A 21,428-nucleotide genomic window follows, 5' to 3' on the forward strand; every position below is an offset into this window, starting at 1 on the left:
CTAACTGAACTTATGGAAAGAGTACCTCCTTCCCACAACATTTACTCGGAAAATCAGTTACCTGTAAGATATGAAATCTCTACTGTATTTAGTTTTCAGTGACTCACTTTTCCTTCAGCCACTAATAGTGTGTTCTGTATAGCACACTGTTGCTGCATCTCTTAAGTTTTCAATATTAATCTTACCCGATAATCATGTAGCTGTCAACTCTGTTGCCGACAGAAATCTACGGTCGGGATACGCCAGCGATCGCTATACAGGTGGGGGTGAACACCACAGCGCCATCTGTGGTCAGGTACTCCAGTACTTCTTGTCAACACCACCTCAATTTTTCCTCTGTCGTGCCTCCGGCTAGACCTACATGGATACGCTGTTGATTCTGGAGTTATTGCTCACGATTTGGTGATGTATTTGCTCTAGAGTTTAGCTTTCGCTATTCAGGAAGTTTTATCATTAGCTTAGCTAGCTTTTGGAATTAATTTGATTTAATTATGGTGACGAAGAGAGTATGAACTCTCTTTCACTTTTAAATGGCCGACCCTTCCCTTAGACGGAAGTGTTGGTGTCGAAGAGAGTATAGACTCTCTTTCTTAATTTTGCTTAACAAAAGTTATAGATTTATTTTATATCTCTCCGCCTTTTATAGGCCTCTTCGATTAACTTCCTTTTATTATAAACTTATTAAAATTAATTTTTATATTTGTTTATATTCGACCTTTCCTAATAGTAGGCGGTCTTTTTTTGGAACCGAAGTTAATTAACATTGAGCCCATCATTTCGTTTTTACCTGTTAACATATTATGCTATTTTAATGTTTTTGAAAGAATTTCTTTGATAGTCTCGTACTGTTTTCAAAGTTGAACTAACGTTTTGTTTTGTCTCTGCAGTTGTTGACGTTCAGAACGTTCAACTTGCGCTCTATCGTTACGATAGAGAGAGAGTATTCACGGTGTCACGTTGCAGTAAGAGTAAACCGATTCTAGCGTTTTGTTCATTCTTTCTTAGCTTAAATGGTTTTAATTCTAATAAAGGAACTTTTTATTTGGGAAATCTTTCAGTTTTTTTCCTTTAACAATAATATGTTTTAACGATATATATAATTGGGCTCATCTCTCAGGTTCTAAGTCAAGAGAGAGAGAGAGAGAGATAGAGACGGAGGGAGAGAGAGGAGGATAAACGTTTCGTTCAAGCGGGTAACGTTGTTATCGTTTTTGCTCTTCTCCCTAGTCTCTTTAGGGGAAGAAGGTAAACGTTTCTAGAGTTTTATTCTTGTTCTCAGGCTTTATGCGGTGAGAGATTTTAAACGTAGTTTATTTGATCTAGTGTTTAGTCTCTTTTCCAGCCACTGAATTATTTATCTTTCATTATGTTTTTCTGTTACATTGTAATACTGTTTTCGCAATTACTAACTTTTAATGAAGGATAGAATTGCGTGTTTCAGGTACAAACCACTTAAAGTTTCGAGTTCAGTGAAATAAGTGCAAACAGAAAATCAAAAGTGATAAAGTGATAAGAGCAAAGTGTTACAGTGTTGCGTTCGAGGGTTCGTCTGTTCGTGCCAGTTGTTCGCCTAGTCTGGGACCTCTTACAAGCTCCCAAGCCCAAGGGAGAAGTAATGTCGAAGGACTTATGGGTTCATCAGGCCTTGATCGACGAACAGACGTTTCCCTCCGTGGTTTCGGGTGTATCTACACACGTTGCCGACGTGATCACCCCACCCACACAAAGACGAGAGAGCCCTTTTATTCCTCGTCTGCGGAAGAGGTTTCTCGCAGAAACCATGGACCAAATCTTGCAGCTTTTAAGTGCAAGTCTGTCCCTTCCGCGCAAGTCCAACTCCTAGGTGGTGCCATTAGCACTGGGTCAGTTCGGACTTGCTGCAGTACGACAACTGCACACCTCCCAGAGAGGCAAGGTGGTATCGCAACAGGCAGTAACTCCGTCTGTTGCCGCACCAGCTGTTTTAGACCCTCAGTCTCAACGGACAGTAGCTCCGTTTGTTGTTGTCTTTCTTAAACTCTAGTGGTCTATGCTGCAGACAATGCAGTCTCAGCTTGCGGTGTTGATGCAGGAGTTTCAGGCAGAGAAGGTTAGCACACCTCCTCCTGCGAGCGCTCCTCCACCTCTGCGCAGTCCACCCTGCCAGACGTATGATGTTGAGGCTCCTCCTGCCTCCATGCGTGAGCTGCCGCATTGGGAGTTGCCAGGTACCAGCTTTCCTTGAGGCAGGAGCCTCATGCTATGCGGCAACCGCCTCAACTCTTGAGGCAAGAGCCTCAACTCTTGAGGCAAGAACCTCAACTCTTGAGGCAAGAGCCTCAACTCTTGAGGCAAGAACCTCAACTCTTGAGGCAAGAGCCTCAACTCTTGAGGCAAGAGCCTCAACTCTTGAAGCAAGAACCTCAACTCTTGAGGTAAGAACCTCAACTCTTGAGGCAAGAACCTCAACTCTTGAGGCAAGAGCCTCAACTCTTGAGGCAAGAGCCTCAACTCTTGAGGCAAGAGCCTCAACTCTTGAGGCAAGAACCTCAACTCTTGAGGCAAGAGCCTCAACTCTTGAGGCAAGAGCCTCAACTCTTGAGGCAAGAGCCTCAACTCTTGAGGCAAGAACCTCAACTCTTGAGGCAAGAACCTCAACTCTTGAGGCAAGAGCCTCAACTCTTGAGGCAAGAACCTCAACTCTTGAGGCAAGAGCCTCAACTCTTGAGGCAAGAGCCTCTCTCTGCGCAGCCACCTCCTCAACCCTTGAGGCAGACGCAACTCTTGAGGCAGGAACCTCATGCTATGAGGCAGCCGCCTCAACGCATGCAGCAACCGCATTCTTCTCAGCATGAGCCTCTCTCTGCGCAGCTACCTCCTCAACCCTTGAGGCAGACGCAACTCTTGAGGCAGGAACCTCACAGGAGCCTCATGCTATGCGGCATCCTCCTCAAACCATGAGGCAGGAGCCTCATGCTATGCGGCATCCTCCTCAACCCATGAGGCAGGAGCCTCATGCTATGCGGCAACCTCCTCTACCCATGAGGCAGCCTCATGCTATGCGGCATCCTCCTCAACCCATGAGGCAGGAGCCTCATGCTATGCGGCATCCTCCTCAACCCATGAGGCAGGAGCCTCATGCTATGCGGCATCCTCCTCAACCCATGAGGCAGGAGTCTCATGCTATGAGGAGCCTCATGCTATGCGGCATCCTCCTCAAACCATGAGGCAGGAGCCTCATGCTATGCGGCAACCGCCTCAACCCATGAGGCAGGAGCCTCATACTATGCGGCATCCTCCTCAACGCATGCGGCATGAGCCTCATCCCTTGCAGCATGAGCCTCATCCCATGCAGCATGAGCCTCATACCATGCAGCATGAGCCTCATCCCATGCAGCATGAGCCTCATCCCATGCAGCATAAGCCGCACGCCATGCAACATGCTCTGCTTACCTTACAGCATGCTCTACATACAGCATGCTCTGCATACAGCATGTTCTGCATACCTTACCACATGCTCCTCAGTCACACATCTTTGGTTGTTGCCAACTCACTAGACTGTCAAGCAGTTTCATAACGTTGCCTTCTAGTCTGCTGCTTTTGCACCAGTGAAACCCTCACTGAGAGAACTTAGCTTTTCTCGGATATGGTTCCTGTAGATGAGAAAGTGCTATTCTCCCTCCTTCTGATATTCCCTTGAGGACTCTGTCATTTGGAGAGGAGCCTTTAGCTGCTTAGCCTCCTATGGACTTTTATTTAAGCATAACATGCTTCCAGGGAGGGTAATGGTTCCACTTCAGTCGCTAACCCCGTCTGTTACCACACCTGCTCCCATAGACCTTGAGCTTTGTTGCATGACATGCAGTCCAAGCTTAGTCCTTGTTAGAGGATTTTTTGTTTACGGAGTCAGTGTGTCACTGGGAAGACGTTCAACAACCAGCAGAAGTGACTTGTTGTGACGCAGTGCGGCAACCTCAGCAACCCGATAAGGAGTTGTCTGTACGACCCAGACAGTCTAGACAGCTTCGGGTTGTCGCGGTACTTCCTCGCTTCCCCATGGTTGACAGTTCACAGACTGTGCAGCAGTACCATGATCTTGTGTCCGGCTCCGTCAGACGACTAGCTTTTAAGAGCTCCCACAAGTCGTCGCTGTCTGGAGATTCTCAGATGGACTATGGATCTGACCAAGGAACTGGGCCTCCTGGTCAATTTTGAGGAGTCCCAGCTCGTCCCATCCCAGACCATTGTCTACCTGGGTATGGATCTTCAGAGTCGAGCTTTTCGGGCTTTTCCGTCGGCCCCAAGGATCTACTAAGCCCTAGATTGCATCCAGAGCATGCTGAGAAGGAACCGATGCTCAGTCAGGTAGTGGATGAGTCTAACAGGGACACTTTCATCGCTGGCCCTGTTCATCGAGTTAGGGAGACGCCACCTCCGCCCCCTTCAGTATCATCTAGCGGCTCACTGGATAAAGGACATGACGCTAGAGACGATCTCAGTTCCTGTTTCCGAAGAGAGGAGGTCTACTCTCACGTGGTGAAAGAACAGCTTTCTTCTCAAGGAAGTCTACCTTTGGCTGTTCAGAAACCCGACCGCCGTCTCTTCTCTGACGCATCAGACACGGGCTGGGGTGCGACTTTGGACGGACAGGAATGCTCGGGAACATGGAATCAGGAGCTAAGGACACTTCACATCTATTGCAAGGAGCTGTTGGCGGTTCATCTGGCCTTGATAAACTTCAAGTCCCTCCAGCTTAACAAGGTGGTGGAGGTGGACTCTGACAACACCACAGCCTTGGCTTACATCTCCAAGCAGGGAGGGACTCATTCGTGGAAGTTGTTCTAGATCGCAAGGGACCTCCTCATCTGGTTAAAAGATCGAAAGCTCACGCTGGTAACGAGGTTCATTCAGGGCGATATGAATGTCATGGCAGATCGCCTTAGCCGGAAGGGTCAGGTCATCCCCACAGAGTGGACCCTTCACAAGAATGTTTGCAGCAGACTTTGGGCCCTGTGGGGTCAGCCAACCATAGATCTGTTCGCTACCTCGATAACCTAGAGGCTCCCGTTGTATTGTTCTCCGATTCCAGACCCAGCAGCAGTTCACGTGGATGCTTTTCTGCTGGATTGGTCCCATCTCGACCTGTATGCATTCCCGCCGTTCAAGATTGTCAACAGGGTACTTCAGAAGTTCGCCTCTCGCAAAGGGACACGGCTGACGTTGGTTGGCTCCGCTCTGGCCCGCGAGAGAATGGTTCATAGAGGTACTGCAATGGCTGGTCGACATTCCCAGGACTCTTCCTCTAGGAGTGGACCTTCTACGTCTACCTCACGTAAAGAAGGTACATCCAAACCTCCACGCTCTTCGTCTGACTGCCTTCAGACTTTCGAAAGACTCTCAAGAGCTAGGGGCTTTTCGAAGGAGGCAGCCAGAGCGATTGCCAGAGCAAGGAGGACATCCACTCTCAGAGTCTATCAGTCTAAAGGGGAAGTCTTCCGAAGCTGGTACAAGGCCAATGCAGTTTCCTCATCCAGTACCACTGTAACCCAGATTGCTGACTTCCTGTTACATCTAAGGAACGTAAGATCCCTTTCAGCTCCTACGATTAAGGGTTACAGAAGTATGTTGGCAGCGGTTTTCCGCCACAGAGGCTTGGATCTTTCCACCAACAAAGATCTACAGGACCTCCTTAGGTCTTTTGAGACCTCAAAGGAACGTCGGTTGTCCACTCCAGGCTGGAATCTAGACGTGGTCCTAAGGTTCCTTATGTCATCAAGATTTGAACCTCTCCAATCAGCCTCTTTTAAGGACCTCACATTAAAAACTCTTTTCCTCGTGTGCTTGACAACAGCTAAAAGAGTAAGTGAGATCCACGCCTTCAGCAGGAACATAGTTTTCACATCTGAAACGGCTACATGTTCCTTGCAGCTCGGTTTTTTGCTAAAACAAGCTTCCTTCACGTCCTTGGCCTAAGTCGTTCGAGATCCCAAGCCTGTCCAACTTGGTGGGGGACGAACTGGAGAGAGTACTTTGCCCAGTTAGAGCTCTTAGGTACTATCTAAAAAGGTCATAACCTTTACGAGGACAATCAGAAGCCTTATGGTGTGCTATCAAGAAGCCTTCTCTTCCAAGGTCTAAGAACTCAGTTTCTTACCTATTCAGGCTCCTGATTAGGGAAGCACATTCTCATCTGAAGGAAGAAGACCTTGCTTTGCTGAAGGTAAGGACACATGAAGTGAGAGCTGTGGCTACTTCAGTGGCCCTCAAACAGAACCGTTCTCTGCAGAGTGTTATGGATGCAACCTATTGGAGAAGCAAGTCAGTGTTCGCATCATTCTATCTCAAAGATGTCCAGTCTCTTTACGAGAACTGCTACACCCTGGGACCATTCGTAGCAACGAATGCAGTAGTAGGCGGGGGCTCAGCCACTACATTCTCATAATCCCATAACCTTTTTAACCTTTCTCTTGAATACTTTTTATGGGTTGTACGGTCGGCTAAGAAGCCTTCCACATCCTTGTTGATTTGGCGGGTGGTCAATTCTTTCTTGAGAAGCGCCGAGGTTAAAGGTTGTGATGAGGTCCTTTAGTATGGGTTGCAGCCCTTTATACTTCAGCACCTAAGAGTCGTTCAGCATCCTAAGAGGACCGCCACGCTCAGTAAGGAAGACGTACTTAATAAAGGCAGAGTAATGGTTCAAGTCGTCTTCCTTACCAGGTACTTATTTATTTTATGTTATTTTTGAATAACTAATAAAATAAAATACGGGATACTTAGCTTCTTTGTTAACATGTATGCTGGTCTCCACCCACCACCCTGGGTGTGAATCAGCTACATGATTATCGGGTAAGATTAATATTGAAAAATGTTATTTTCATTAGTAAAATAAATTTTTGAATATACTTACCCGATAATCATGATTTAATTGACCCACCCTTCCTCCCCATAGAGAACCAGTGGACCGAGGAAAAAATTGAGGTGGTGTTGACAAGAAGTACTGGAGTACCTGACCACAGATGGCGCTGTGGTGTTCACCCCCACCTGTATAGCGATCGCTGGCGTATCCCGACCGTAGATTTCTGTCGGCAACAGAGTTGACAGCTACATGATTATCGGGTAAGTATATTCAAAAATTTATTTTACTAATGAAAATAACATTTTTTCATTCTTCATCCATTTCATGATAAAACTTGAGAAACACAAGGGGATAATGAAAGATTTTATTGGAAATATTAAAATTGTAATGCTATGAGAAGGGCTCTTCTGCTTGAATAATCCAAAAAGATGCATACATTTGGATAGAAAGCTCTTCATTGAACCTGAGGTGTTGTCAGGTAATTTTAAGTTCACCATGCAGTTTAATCCTTGAACCTTCCCCTCACGAGTAAATTGCATGCTAGCTATGTTACTAATTGGCTATATGTAGCCTCAGTAATTGTTTTTGTCTTTTCAATGTGAAAACATAATAATTTTTTTTTCAGGAAATCATCACAGCTGACTCTGTCAATAGTTCATCCATATATGAGAGGAGACTTGGAGATGATGAAGACTCTGTAGAAAAGCCATCACAAGACTTCAAAATGAGAAGCACCTCTGAAATTATGTCCCCATCCTCAAAAGGTGCAGTCCCTATTAGACGTGGTTATCGGCCTGGTCCTGCATGCAGCAAGCGAAGAAAGAAGCCTAATACGACTACCGTGAGGCAGGACTATACTGAAGATGAATTTGAGACTTTTGGAAAGAGCGTATCTGCTCAGTTGCGTAAATTGTCGCTCAGCAGAGCTCTGCGGGTGCAGACTAGAATCCAAGAGTTCCTAACTGAAGAAAGAATAAATGACTTGGGTATTATCAGCAACTCACCAACCTTGCCATTGTCTGCACCTCCTGAGCCAACAGTACCTACATGTGAGTCAAGAATAAACGACTTGGGTATTATCAGCAACTCGCCAACCTTGCCATTGTCTACACCTCCTGAGCCAACAGTACCTACAAGTGAATCCTCCGTCAGTATGTACAACCCTGCATTATATGCAGGTTTGCCAGATATGTCAAGTTCTGATATGAAGGGGACCAATGCTGACAGTGGTTTTGACAGTGTGGATAGCACCACTACAAAATCTATCAGTGAAAGTACTGAGGGGCTTGATGCTACTATTAAGACTGAAAGTATTGAAAGTGAACCTATTGTTAAGATAGAGGAAAACATACCAACATCTCCTATGGAAGATGCAGACAGTCCATTTTTGCAGAAACAGATGGCAGAATTAAAAGCACCTGAAGCTGTAACACCAAAGGAGGAAGTTATTCATAACGTAGAGTGTGAACTTGTGACTCTAGATGAAGATGACCCACTGAAAGGCACTGGGGACTGATTCTAGGCATTTCAAATAATTCTCTCATTTTGTATTTTTGGTTAGAGGAGGAAAAAGTGGTTATTTGTAGTACTGTATAAAAAGACTCGTATTGAAAAAAGCACAAACTTGAAAAATATACAATTGTACATTTTATAACTTTTACTGTTTGATGAGAAACACCCCACTGAAACAAGGATTTTGTTTTTATTGTTTCCAGGATTTCTTAGAAATTTCTTGTGTCCTGGGACCAAATTTATTTATTTTATTCATAAATATGTTATTTTTGGTTTGTCAGTATTTGCCAGAGTTGTTGATTTATCTTCTTATTTTTCTTCCAATTCTGTGCCTTTTAGGGAGGGATAGTTGTTGATAATAAGAAATGTATATTTGGAAAATTGTCCTTTTTGAGTCTAGCTCAATATTGTGCTTCAGTGGAAAAACTGTCTTTATCATTAATTATTTGCTACAAGTTATTTTCTTTTTGTATCTAAATTCAGTTTAGAAATATGCCCTATAATCTTCAATAACATTGGAATTGGCAAGAATTATTAGCCAGCCAGTATCTCAGGTTTGTCACATACAAGATTTTTCAAAGATTAGTAAAGATTGCCACTGCATTATTTGCTTTGCTGTTTATGTACAAGTTAATATTAAAGATTCATGCATACAAGTATAGAGGATGATGATTGAATGGTTAAGCACTAGTAAGCCATATTTTGAAAAAGAAAATATGGCCAGCATGCTAGTGTAGTCGATATGTTCCAGGCATTATAAATGGTTCAAGTAACAATACCTACATTTTAGACAAGAATAGGACCTGTGTGATTGAATTACCCAGAATTTTCTATAATATTTTGTATATAACTAATTGCATGAAAATGATGTTTGCATTATAGTTTATATCATATACAGTACAGTATATATATATATATATATATATATATATATATATATATATATATATATATATATATATATATATATATATATATATATATATATATATATATATATATATATATATATATATATACTATATATATATATATATATATATATATATATATATATATATATATATATATATATATATATATATATATATATATATATATATATATATATATATATATATATATATATATATATATATATATATATATATATATATATATATATATATATACTATATATATATATATATATATATATATATATATATATATATATATATATATATATATATATATATGTATGTATGTATACATCGATTCATTAATATAAAAATGTACAATGATAGAATATATTAGTCCTTTAACCCTGTGATACAAAACATATACTGTATATCTGTGCTACCTTTTCAGTATATGGGTCTCAGTCCTTGTGTACCAAACTTCATTATGGTTGATATAAACTATCTGATTAATTGCTCTTTTCTTTTTTTCCATTTCAGTATATTATATGGATAAGTGTGTTCATAGTTGAAATGACTGGGGAAACCTAAATTTGTCAAAACTACAGCTTTTAATATGAATATGCATAATAGTTCTCAAATCTTCATGTTTTCAATCAAAATTTGTAACTGGGAATATGTACAGTATCTTGAATTATTGTTAGTTATGAAAGATCCTAATAGAGATAAATGATTGTCTTGTATTTACCTAAGCACTAAAGGACTTTCCTGGTCCCAGTGGCTAGGCTTTAGCCCTAAACCCCATATATCATCATTACCACCACCATCATCATCATTAGTGTCATCACCATGATAACATATTCAGTGTTGTTGCAGCGTAGCGGATAGGATTTCTGAATGATGATTTGTAGGTCGAAAGTGTTCTCAACCCATCCCTTGAGCTGGGAATGGGGGTTTGGGGAAGCCTATAGTCTACATGCTGAGGCACCAGCAGCCATAACCTGGTCTTCCTTAGTTCTAGTTTTGTTGGAGAGATGTTTAGCCTCTGATAATATATAGTTGGTCTCTAGGACAGTGTTCTGTCCCGTGCCTCTGCCACTCATGTAGGACCTTGAAAATGAAATATGTTGTTTGTGACTCCAATTAATTACTTATAAATGGTTAAAAGGAAATTAAAGGGGAATTAATTACCATCTATTGGAGATTTTCCCTTGTAGGGGACCTAATGCAGTGAACTGAAGGCTATGCTTAAGGAAGGGTCTTAATAGTGCCTATAGTCTCTTAAGTGCGCCCTCTTTTTTTCTCTTATACTTTATATCCTCTACAGATTTCTTGCTTTCTAATTTTCAATATTAATCTTACCCGATGATCATGTAGCTGTCAACTCTGTTGCCCGACAGAAAAAACCTAAGGTCGGGATACGCCAGCGATCGCTATACAGGTGGGGGTGTACAACAACAGCGCCATCTGTCGAGTAGGTACTCAGGTACTTCTTGTCAACAAGAACCAATTTTTCCTCTGTCGTGCCACCGGCAAGACCTACTTGGATACGCTGTTGGTTCTGGAGTTGTTTTCACGCTTTTTGGTGATGTATTCGCTCTAGATATTGGCTTTCGCTGTTCAGGAGTTATTATCATTAACTTATCAAGCTTTTTTGATTAGTTTTGGATTAATTGTTGACGACTTTGATAGATTTTGGATTCCCCCCCTTGGCTAATTCAAGAATTCAAGATGTCTGACCATTCTCAAGTCCCTAAGTACAGGCAGTGTAGCGCTAGGGACTGTTCTAGGCGTCTTCCGAAGGCCTCTATAGATCCTCACACCGTTTGTTCCAATTGTAGGGGTAAATCCTGTCAATTGGAAGATCGATGTGAGGAATGCGCTGGGCTTTCGGAATTCGATTTTAATGAATTCCTTAAGAATGCACGTAGGCTAGAGAAGGATAGGATCAGGAGGAGTTCGTCTCGCTCTTTTGATTTTTCCTCTCCCCATGCCCCTCAACCTTTTCCTTCCCCTGTAGTGGTGACTCCCGACCCTGCTACTAGTGCTCAACCCTCGATGGCGGACATGATGCGGGCCATTCAGGCTCTTGGTGACAGAGTGGAGTCATTAGCTAATGACCGGAATCAACTTTTGGCCGATGTCAAAGAGTTGAAAGAGAAAAGTGCAGTGGGAAGTGTAGTGAGTGCAAGTGCGGTGAAAAGTGTCAGTGTCAGTGTTACGCATGAGGGTGCATCTGTTCGTGCCAGTCGTCCTCCCAGTCCGGGACCTCTTGCAAGCTCCCAAGCCCAGGGGAGAAGCAATGTCGAAGGACCAAAGGGTTCGACAGGCCTTGATCAGCGTACGGATGTACCCTCAGTGGTTGCGGACATATCTTGCAGAGATCGTCCCATCCACAAACAGACGAGTGAGCCCATTCATTCCTCGTCTGTGGAAGAAGTTTCTAGGAAGAAACGTTGGACCAAGGTCTCACGACCTCTCAAACGCAAGGTCCCTTCCGAGCGAGTCCAACGGCCCAGGTGTAGCCACTGGGTCAGTTCGGACTCGCCGCAGTCTTCCGAAGACTGCACACCTCCCAAGAGAGGTAGAGTGGTTCCGCAGCAGGCAATCACTCCGTCTGCTGCCGCACCAACCACGGTAGACCCTAAGTGGTCTATGCTGCAGACTATGCAGTCTCAGCTTGCTTCCTTCATGCAGGAGTATCGTGCTGAGAAGGTTGACACTGCACCTGTTAACCTACAACCTGCCACGGTTGTGCGCTCAGCAGATACTGCGACTGCCTGCTCCCACACTCCGCCTGTGAGAGCTCCACCACCGATGCGCAGTCGACCCTGCCAGACGCATGTTGACGTTAGCCGACATGCGGCACCCTCCGTTGACATGCGAGAGCTACCGCATCAGCAGTGGGAAGGTGCTGTCAAGCTGCCGTGTTTTGACGCAATGCGGCAGTCTCCGCAACCCACGGCAGTCCCTCCCACGCACCATCACTCCGCTTTTGTTGTTGCCAGCTCTCAGACTGACCAGCAGCGGCATGATGTTGGATCCAGTGCAGCTACGCATGCACCCGTGCTGCCGGATTCAGCCGTTCAGCTTTCTGCTCCACCTTTGCCACTTCCTCCTCAGCATTCGGATGAAGGAGTATCTGATGACGACGAAGCTGCGCATTTGGACGATCCGCACTCCGACATAGAAGAACCCAAGTCTACGCCTCCCTCCTTAGACTTTAGGAAAGTCCTTGCCCTGTTTAGGGAGTTGTATCCGGACCAGTTTGTGTCTGCAACCCCGCGCTCACCTCCCTCTGAGTTCGCTTTAGGCATGCAGTCAGCAGCTCCTGCCTTTACGAAACTCGTACTCGCGCGCTCATCCAAGAGAGCTTTGAGGGTACTGGGAGAGTGGTTGCAGTCCAAGAAGCAACTGGGGAAGACTGCCTTCATCTTTCCACCTACCAAGCTTGCTTCCAAATCTAGCGTCTGGTATGCCACGGGAGAGGAACCCGGCTTGGGAGTTCCTGCCTCTGCCCAGGGCGACTTCTCAAGTCTGGTTGACTCTCCCCGCAGGCTGGCTATGAGACGTTCCAAGATTTGCTGGACCTTTTCGGACATGGACCATCTGTTGAAGGGAGTTTTTCGTGCTTTTGAGATCTTCAACTTCCTGGACTGGTGTTTGGGAGCGTTAAGCAGAAAGACCTCCCCTTCGGATAAGGACTCTGCCATGCTTATCATGTCAAGCATGGACAAAGCCATTCGGGATGGGTCTGGCGAGCTTGCGGCTTTGTACGTGTCCGGAGTGCTTAAGAAGCGAGATCACCTTTGCTCCTTCTTGTCTGCGGGGATCACACCATGCCAGAAGTCGGAGTTGATGTTTGCTCCGCTTTCCAAGTGTCTCTTTCCGGAAGAGCTGATCAAGGGGATTGCTGCCTCGTTGATCCAGAAGGATACCCATGACCTGGTGGCGTCTTCCGCACGTAAAGTCACAGCTTTACCTTCCGTGCCTAGACCTAGGATGGACACACCAGCGTCTAGGTTCATCCCGCCCTTTCGTGGCAGAACCTCCAGCAGAGGAGGTACCCGTGCCGACAGTCAACGTGGCAAAAAGAAGAAGGGTTCCAAGTCCTCAAAAGGCAGAATCTGACTGCCTTCCTCTCCAGACAGCAGTGGGAGCCAGGCTCAAGAACTACTGGCAGGCTTGGGAGAACAGAGGTGCAGACGCTCAGTCTGTGAAGTTGCTAAGAGGGGTACAGGATTCCGTTCTTGCGCAATCCCCCTCTAGCAACTACTCCCATCAACCTCTCTCCCAACTACAAAGAGGAGGACAAGAGGCTAGCTTTACAGCAAGAGGTGTCTCTCTTGCTACAAAAGGGAGCGGTAGTCATAGTCCGGGACCATCAATCCCCGGGCTTCTACAACCGTCTCTTCCTGGTAGCGAAGAAGACAGGAGGGTGGAGACCGGTGCTGGACGTCAGTGCTCTCAATGCTTTTGTCACCAAGCAGACGTTCACCATGGAGACGACGAAGTCGGTGCTAGCATCGGTCAGGAAGGAAGACTGGATGGTCTCGTTGGACCTAAAAGACGCGTACTTTCACGTCCCCGTCCATCCAGACTCCCAACCTTTCCTAAGGTTCGTCTTTGGAAAGGTCGTTTACCAGTTCCAAGCCCTGTGCTTTGGCCTAAGCACGGCACCTCTTGTGTTTACCAAACTGATGAGGAATATTGCCAAATTCCTGCATTTGGCAGACATCAGAGCCTCCCTCTATTTGGACGACTGGCTTTTAAGAGCTCCGTCAAGTCGTCGCTGTCTGGAGAATCTCAAATGGACTATGGATCTGACCAAGGAATTGGGTCTCCTGGTCAATATAGAGAAGTCCCAACTCGTCCCATCCCAAACTATTGTCTATCTAGGTATGGAGATTCAGAGTCGAGCTTTTCGGGCTTTTCCGTCGGCCCCCAGAATCAGTCAAACCCAAGAATGCATCCAGAGCATGCTGAGAAGGAACCGATGTTCAGTCAGGCAGTGGATGAGTCTAACAGGGACACTTTCATCGCTGGCCCAGTTCATCGCGTTAGGGAGACTCCACCTCCGCCCCCTTCAGTATCATCTAGCTGCTCACTGGAGAAAGGACATGACGCTAGAAGCGGTCTCAGTTCCTAAATCCGAAGAGATGAAGTCTGCGCTGACGTGGTGGAAGAACAGCATTCTTCTCAAGGAAGGTCTTCCGTTAGCTGTTCAGACCCCCGACCACCTTCTCTTCTCGGACGCATCGGACACGGGCTGGGGTGCGACACTGGACGGACGGGAATGCTCGGGCACATGGAATCCGGATCAAAGAACACTTCACATCAACTGCAAGGAGCTATTGGCAGTTCATCTGGCCTTGAGAAACTTCAAGTCCCTCCTTCTAGGCAAGGTGGTGGAGGTGAACTCCGACAACACTACAGCCTTGGCGTACATCTCCAAGCAAGGGGGGACTCATTCGAGGAAGTTGTTCGAGATCGCAAGGGACCTCCTCACCTGGTCAAGAGATCGAAAGATATCGCTGGTAACGAGGTTCATTCAAGGCGACATGAATGTCATGGCAGACCGCCTCAGCCGGAAGGGTCAGGTCATCCCCACAGAGTGGACCCTTCACAAGAATGTTTGCAGCAGACTATGGGCCCTGTGGGGTCAGCCCACCATAGATCTGTTCGCTACCTCGATGACCAAGAGGCTCCCAAATTATTGCTCACCGATTCCGGACCCAGCAGCAGTTCACGTAGATGCCTTTCTTCTGGATTGGTCCCATCTAGACCTGTATGCGTTCCCTCCGTTCAAGATTGTCAACAAGGTACTGCAGAAGTTCGCCTCTCACGAAGAGACACGGTTGACGTTGGTTGCTCCCCTCTGGCCCGCGAGAGAATGGTTCACCGAGGTACTGCAATGGCTAGTGGACGTTCCCAGGACTCTTCCTCTAAGAGTGGACCTTCTGCGTCAGCCGCACGTAAAGAAGGTACACCCAAGCCTCCACGCTCTTCGTCTGACTGCCTTCAGACTATCGAAAGACTCTCAAGAGCTAGAGGCTTTTCGAAGGAGGCAGCCAGAGCGATTGCCAGAGCAAGGAGGACATCCACTCTCAAGGTCTACCAGTCAAAATGGGAAGTCTTCCGAAGCTGGTGCAAGGCGAATTCAGTTTCCTCAACCAGTACCTCTGTAACGCAGATAGCTGACTGCCTTTTACATCTAAGGAATGTAAGATCCCTATCAGCTCCTACGATCAAAGGTTACAGAAGCATGTTGGCAGCAGTCTTCCGACACAGAGGCTTAGATCTTTCCACCAACAAAGATCTACAGGACCTCCTTAAGTCTTTTGAGACCTCAAAGGAGCGTCGGTTAGCCACACCAGGTTGGAACCTAGACGTGGTTTTAAGGTTCCTGATGTCAGCAAGGTTCGAACCGCTTCAATCAGCCTCTTTTAAAGATCTCACTTTGAAGACTCTTTTCCTCGTTTGCTTAGCAACAGCTAAAAGAGTCAGTGAGATTCACGCCTTCAGCAGGAACATAGGTTTTACATCTGAAACGGCTACATGTTCCTTACAGCTTGGTTTTTTAGCTAAAAACGAGCTTCCTTCTCGTCCTTGGCCCAAGTCGTTCGAGATCCCAAGCCTGTCCAACTTGGTTGGAAACGAACAAGAGAGAGTACTATGCCCAGTAAGAGCTCTTAAGTACTATTTAAGACGTATAAAGCCATTACGAGGACAATCAGAAGCTTTATGGTGTTCTATTAAGAAACCTGCTTTACCGATGTCTAAGAACGCAGTTTCTTATTACATCAGGCTTTTGATTAGAGAGGCCCATTCTCATCTGAAGGAGGAAGACCTTGCTTTGCTGAAGGTAAGGACACATGAAGTTAGAGCTGTCGCTACTTCAGTGGCCTTCAAACAGAACCGTTCTCTGCAGAGTGTAATGGATGCAACCTATTGGAGAAGCAAGTCAGTGTTCGCATCATTTTACCTTAAAGATGTCCAGTCTCTTTACGAGAACTGCTACACCCTGGGACCATTCGTAGCAGCGAGTGCAGTAGTAGGTGAGGGCTCAACCACTACATTCCCATAATCCCATAACCTTTTTTAATCTTTCTCTTGAAATGCTTTTTATTGTTGTACGGAAGGCTAAGAAGCCTTTCGCATCCTGGTTGATTTGGCGGGTGGTCAAATTCTTTCTTGAGAAGCGCCTAGATTAGAGGTTGTGATGAGGTCCTTTAGTATGGGTTGCAGCCCTTCATACTTCAGCACCTAGGAGTCTCTCAGCATCCTAAGAGGATCGCAAGGTTCAGTAAGGAAGACGTACTTAAAAAGGCAGAGTAATGGTTCAAGTCGACTTCCTTACCAGGTACTTATTTATTTTATGTTTGTTATTTTGAATAACTGCTAAAATGAAATACGGGATACTTAGCTTCTAATGTTAACATGTATGCTGGTCTCCACCCACCCCCCTGGGTGTGAATCAGCTACATGATCATCGGGTAAGATTAATATTGAAAAATGTTATTTTCCTTAGTAAAATAAATTTTTGAATATACTTACCCGATGATCATGAATTTAAGGACCCTCCCTTCCTCCCCATAGAGACCCAGTGGACCGAGGAGAAAATTGGTTCTTGTTGACAAGAAGTTCCTGAATACCTACTCGACAGATGGCGCTGTTGTTGTACACCCCCACCTGTATAGCGATCGCTGGCGTATCCCGACCTTAGGTTTTTTCTGTCGGGCAACAGAGTTGACAGCTACATGATCATCGGGTAAGTATATTCAAAAATTTATTTTACTAAGGAAAATAACATTTTTTTAACTATTTACTCCATGGTGCAGCACAACCCTTGATGATCTTCCCAGGGATAGTCTAAATAAAATTATTCATTTAATCTGTAGCATCAGATGGTGTTTTTTTCTGTAAGTTTACAATGATGTATAATTTTTAAATATTAAACTTAGCCAGTGAATATATAATAGCTGATGTCTCCGACGGCTCGACAGATTCCAAAAACTCGCGAGCGATCGCCGTGAAGGTTGCGGGTGTGACCACCAGCGCCGACTATCGGCCAGATACCGCATATACTTGTCAATTTCTCCAGTTCTTCTCTGTCGGTCTTGTCGACAAGTTGGTTCCGCTCGCTTTATGACCTCGAGTTTTCGACCGAATTGGTGAAGTACTTGGTTTTGGTTTTATTGCTTTCGCCGTGTTGGATTATTCAATACTATCTTCAAAAGAAATGCTTTTGAAAGGAGAGGAAAAGTTTTTGCCCTTGCTTTTTTAATCTCGCCCTGGTTTTTCAATAGAGAAAAGATGGCCGACCCTTCCCTCAGTGTACGGAAGTGTGTTAAAGGCTTTTAGTAATTATTTATCACTTTATAAATTATTGTTGATTTTTCAATATTAATCTTACCCGGTGATCATGTAGCTGCAACTCTGTTGCCCGACAGAAAAAACCTACGGTCGGGATACGCCAGCGATCGCTATACAGGTGGGGGTGTACAACAACAGCGCCATCTGTCGAGTAGGTACTCAGGTACTTCTTGTCAACAAGAACCAATTTTCTCTCTGTCGTGCCACCGGCAAGACCTACTTGGATACGCTGTTGTTTCTGGAGTTGATTTTCACGCTATTTGGTGATGTATTCTCTCTAGATATTAGCTTTCGCTGTACAGGAGTTATTATCATTACCTTATCAAGCTTTTTTTATTAGATTTGGATTATTTGTTGACGACTTGGATAGATTTTGGATTCCCCCCTTTGACTAATTCAAGATGTCTGACCATACTCAAGTCCCCAAGTACAGGCAGTGTAGCGCTAGGGACTGTTCTAGGCGTCTTCCGAAGGCCTCTATAGATCCTCACACCGTTTGTTCCAATTGTAGGGGTAAATCCTGTCAATTGGAAGATCGATGTGAGGAATGCGCTGGGCTTTCGGAATTCGATTTTAATGAATTCCTTAAGAATGCACGTAGGCTAGAGAAGGATAGGATCAGGAGGAGTTCGTCTCGCTCTTTTGATTTTTCCTCTCCCCATGCCCCTCAACCTATTCCTTCCCCTGTAGTGGTGACTCCCGACCCTTCTACTAGCTCTCAGCAACCCTCGATGGCGGACATGATGCGTGCCATTCAGGCTCTTGGTGACAGAGTGGAGTCATTAGCTAATGACCGCAATCAACTCTTGGCCGATGTCAAAGAGTTGAAGGAGAAAAGTGCAGTGGGAAGTGTAGTGAGTGCAAGTGCGGTGAAAAGTGTCAGTGTCAGTGTTACGCATGAGGGTGCATCTGTTCGTGCCAGTCGTCCTCCCAGTCCGGGACCTCTTGCAAGCTCCCAAGCCCAGGGGAGAAGCAATGTCGAAGGACCAAAGGGTTCGACAGGCCTTGATCAGCGTACAGATGTACCCTCAGTGGTTGCGGACGTATCTTGCAGAGATCGTCCCATCCACAAACAGACGAGTGAGCCCATTCATTCCTCGTCTGTGGAAGAAGTTTCTCGTCAGAAACGCTGGACCAAGGTCTCACGACCTCTCAAGCGCAAGGTCCCTTCCGAGCGAGTCCAACGGCCCAGGTGTAGCCACTGGGTCAGTTCGGACTCGCCGCAGTCTTCCGAAGACTGCACACCTCCCAAGAGAGGTAGAGTGGTTCCGCAGCAGGCAATCACTCCGTCTGTTGCCGCACCAACCGCTGTAGACCCTAAGTGGTCTATGCTGCAGTCTATGCAGACTCAGCTAGCTTCCTTCATGCAGGAGTATCGTGCTGAGAAGGTTGACACTGCACCTGTTAACCTACAACCTGCCACGGTTGTGCGCTCAGCAGACACTGCGCTGCCTGCTCCCACACTCCGGCTGTGAGAGCTCCACCACCGATGCGCAGTCGACCCTGCCAGACGCATGTTGACGTTAGCCGACGTGCGGCACCCTCCGTTGACATGCGTGAGCTACCGCATCAGCAGTGGGAAGGTGCTATCAAGCTGCCGTGTTTTGACGCAATGCGGCAGTCTCCGCAACCCACGGCAGTCCCCACCACGCACCATCACTCCGCTTTTGTTGTTGCCAGCTCTCAGACTGACCAGCAGCGGCATGATGTTGGATCCAGTGCAGCTACGCATGCACCCGTGCTGCCGGATTCAGCCGTTCAGCTTTCTTCTCCTCCTTTGCCGCTTCCTCCTCAGCATTCGGATGAAGGAGTCTCTGATGACGACGAAGCTGCTCATTTGGACGATCAACACTCCGACATAGAGGAACCCAAGACTACGCCTCCCTCCTTAGACTTTAGGAAAGTCCTTGCCCTGTTTAAGGAGTTGTATCCGGACCAGTTTGTGTCTGCAACCCCGCGCTCACCTCCCTCTGAGTTCGCTTTAGGCATGCAGTCAGCAGCTCCTGCCTTTACGAAGCTCGTACTCGCGCGCTCATCCAAGAGAGCTTTAAGGGTACTGGGAGAGTGGTTGCAGTACAAGAAGCAACTTGGGAAGACATCCTTCATCTTTCCACCGACCAAGCTTGCTTCCAAATCTAGCGTCTGGTATGCCACGGGAGAGGAACCCGGCTTGGGAGTTCCTGCCTCTGCCCAGGGCGACTTCTCAAGTCTGGTAGACTCTCCCCGCAGACTGGCTATGAGACGCTCCAAGATTTGCTGGACCTTTTCGGACATGGACCATCTTTTGAAGGGAGTTTTTCGTGCGTTTGAGATCTTCAACTTCCTGGACTGGTGTTTGGGAGCGTTAAGCAGAAAGACCTCCCCTTCGGATAAGGACTCTGCCATGCTCATCATGTCATGCATGGACAAAGCCATTTGGGATGGGTCTGGCGAGCTTGCGGCTTCGTACGTGTCTGGAGTTCTTAAGAAGCGAGATCACCTTTGCTCCTTCTTGTCGGCGGGGATCACACCATGTCAGAAGTCAGAGTTGATGTTTGCTCCGCTTTCCAAGTGTCTCTTTCCTGAAGAGCTGATCAAGGGGATTGCCGCCTCGTTGATCCAGAAGGATACCTATGACCTGGTGGCGTCATCCGCACGTAAAGTCACAGCTTTACCTTCCGTGCCTAGACCTAGGATGGACACACCAGCGTCTAGGTTCATTCCGCCCTTTCGTGGCAGAACCTCCAGCAGAGGAGGTACCCGTGCCGATAGTCAACGTGGCAAAAAGAAGAAGGGTTCCAAGTCCTCAAAAGGCAGAGTCTGACTGCCAACCTCTCCAGACAGCAGTGGGAGCCAGGCTCAAGAACTACTGGCAGGCCTGGGAGAACAGGGGTGCAGACGCACAGTCTGTGAAGTTGCTCAGAGAGGGGTACAGGATTCCATTCTTGCGCAAGCCCCCTCTAGCAACTACTCCCATCGACCTCTCTCCCAGGTACAGAGAGGAGGACAAGAGGCTAGCTTTACAGCAAGAGGTGTCTCTCTTGCTACAAAAGGGAGCGGTAGTCATAGTCCGGGACCATCAATCCCCGGGCTTCTACAACCGTCTCTTCTTAGTAGCGAAGAAGACAGGAGGGTGGAGACCGGTGCTGGACGTCAGTGCTCTAAATGTCTTTGTCACCAAGCAGACGTTCACCATGGAGACGACGAAGTCGGTGCTAGCATCGGTCAGGAAGGAAGACTGGATGGTCTCGTTGGACCTAAAGGACGCGTACTTTCACGTCCCCGTCCATCCAGACTCCCAACCTTTCCTAAGGTTCGTCTTTGGAAAGGTCGTTTACCAGTTCCAAGCCCTGTGCTTTGGCCTAAGCACGGCACCTCTAGTGTTTACCAAACTGATGAGGAATATTGCCAAATTCCTGCATTTGGCAGACATCAGAGCCTCCCTCTATTTGGACGACTGGCTTTTAAGAGCTCCGTCAAGTCGTCGCTGTCTGGAGAATCTCAAATGGACTATGGATCTGACCAAGGAATTGGGTCTCCTGGTCAATATAGAAAAGTCCCAACTCGTCCCATCCCAAACTATAGTCTATCTAGGTATGGAGATTCAGAGTCGAGCTTTTCGGGCTTTTCCGTCGGCCCCCAGAATCAGTCAAGCCCAAGAATGCATCCAGAGCATGTTGAAAAGGAACCGATGTTCAGTCAGACAGTGGATGAGTCTAATAGGGACGCTTTCATCGCTGGACCAGTTCATCGCGTTAGGGAGACTCCACCTCCGACCCCTTCAGTATCACCTAGCTGCTCACTGGAGAAAGGACATGACGCTAGAA

General features: G+C 46.4%; 1 protein-coding gene across 9 annotated transcripts in view; it reads left to right on the forward strand.

Annotated features, from left to right (window-relative positions):
* LOC137615234 (uncharacterized) overlaps nucleotides 1-9,244 on the forward strand; it is a 68,750-nt gene extending 59,506 nt beyond the window's left edge. For all 9 annotated transcript variants that reach the window (XM_068344935.1, XM_068344927.1, XM_068344931.1 and 6 more), the window contains exon 3: nucleotides 7,461-9,244. In XM_068344935.1, coding sequence (XP_068201036.1) covers nucleotides 7,461-8,351 — 891 coding nt within the window. In that variant the 3' untranslated portion in view covers nucleotides 8,352-9,244. The remainder of the gene's footprint in view (nucleotides 1-7,460) is intronic.
* The last annotated feature ends 12,184 nt before the right edge of the window (nucleotides 9,245-21,428 follow it).

Source organism: Palaemon carinicauda, chromosome 21 (genome assembly GCF_036898095.1).
Source record: "Palaemon carinicauda isolate YSFRI2023 chromosome 21, ASM3689809v2, whole genome shotgun sequence".
Taxonomy (NCBI): domain Eukaryota; kingdom Metazoa; phylum Arthropoda; class Malacostraca; order Decapoda; family Palaemonidae; genus Palaemon; species Palaemon carinicauda.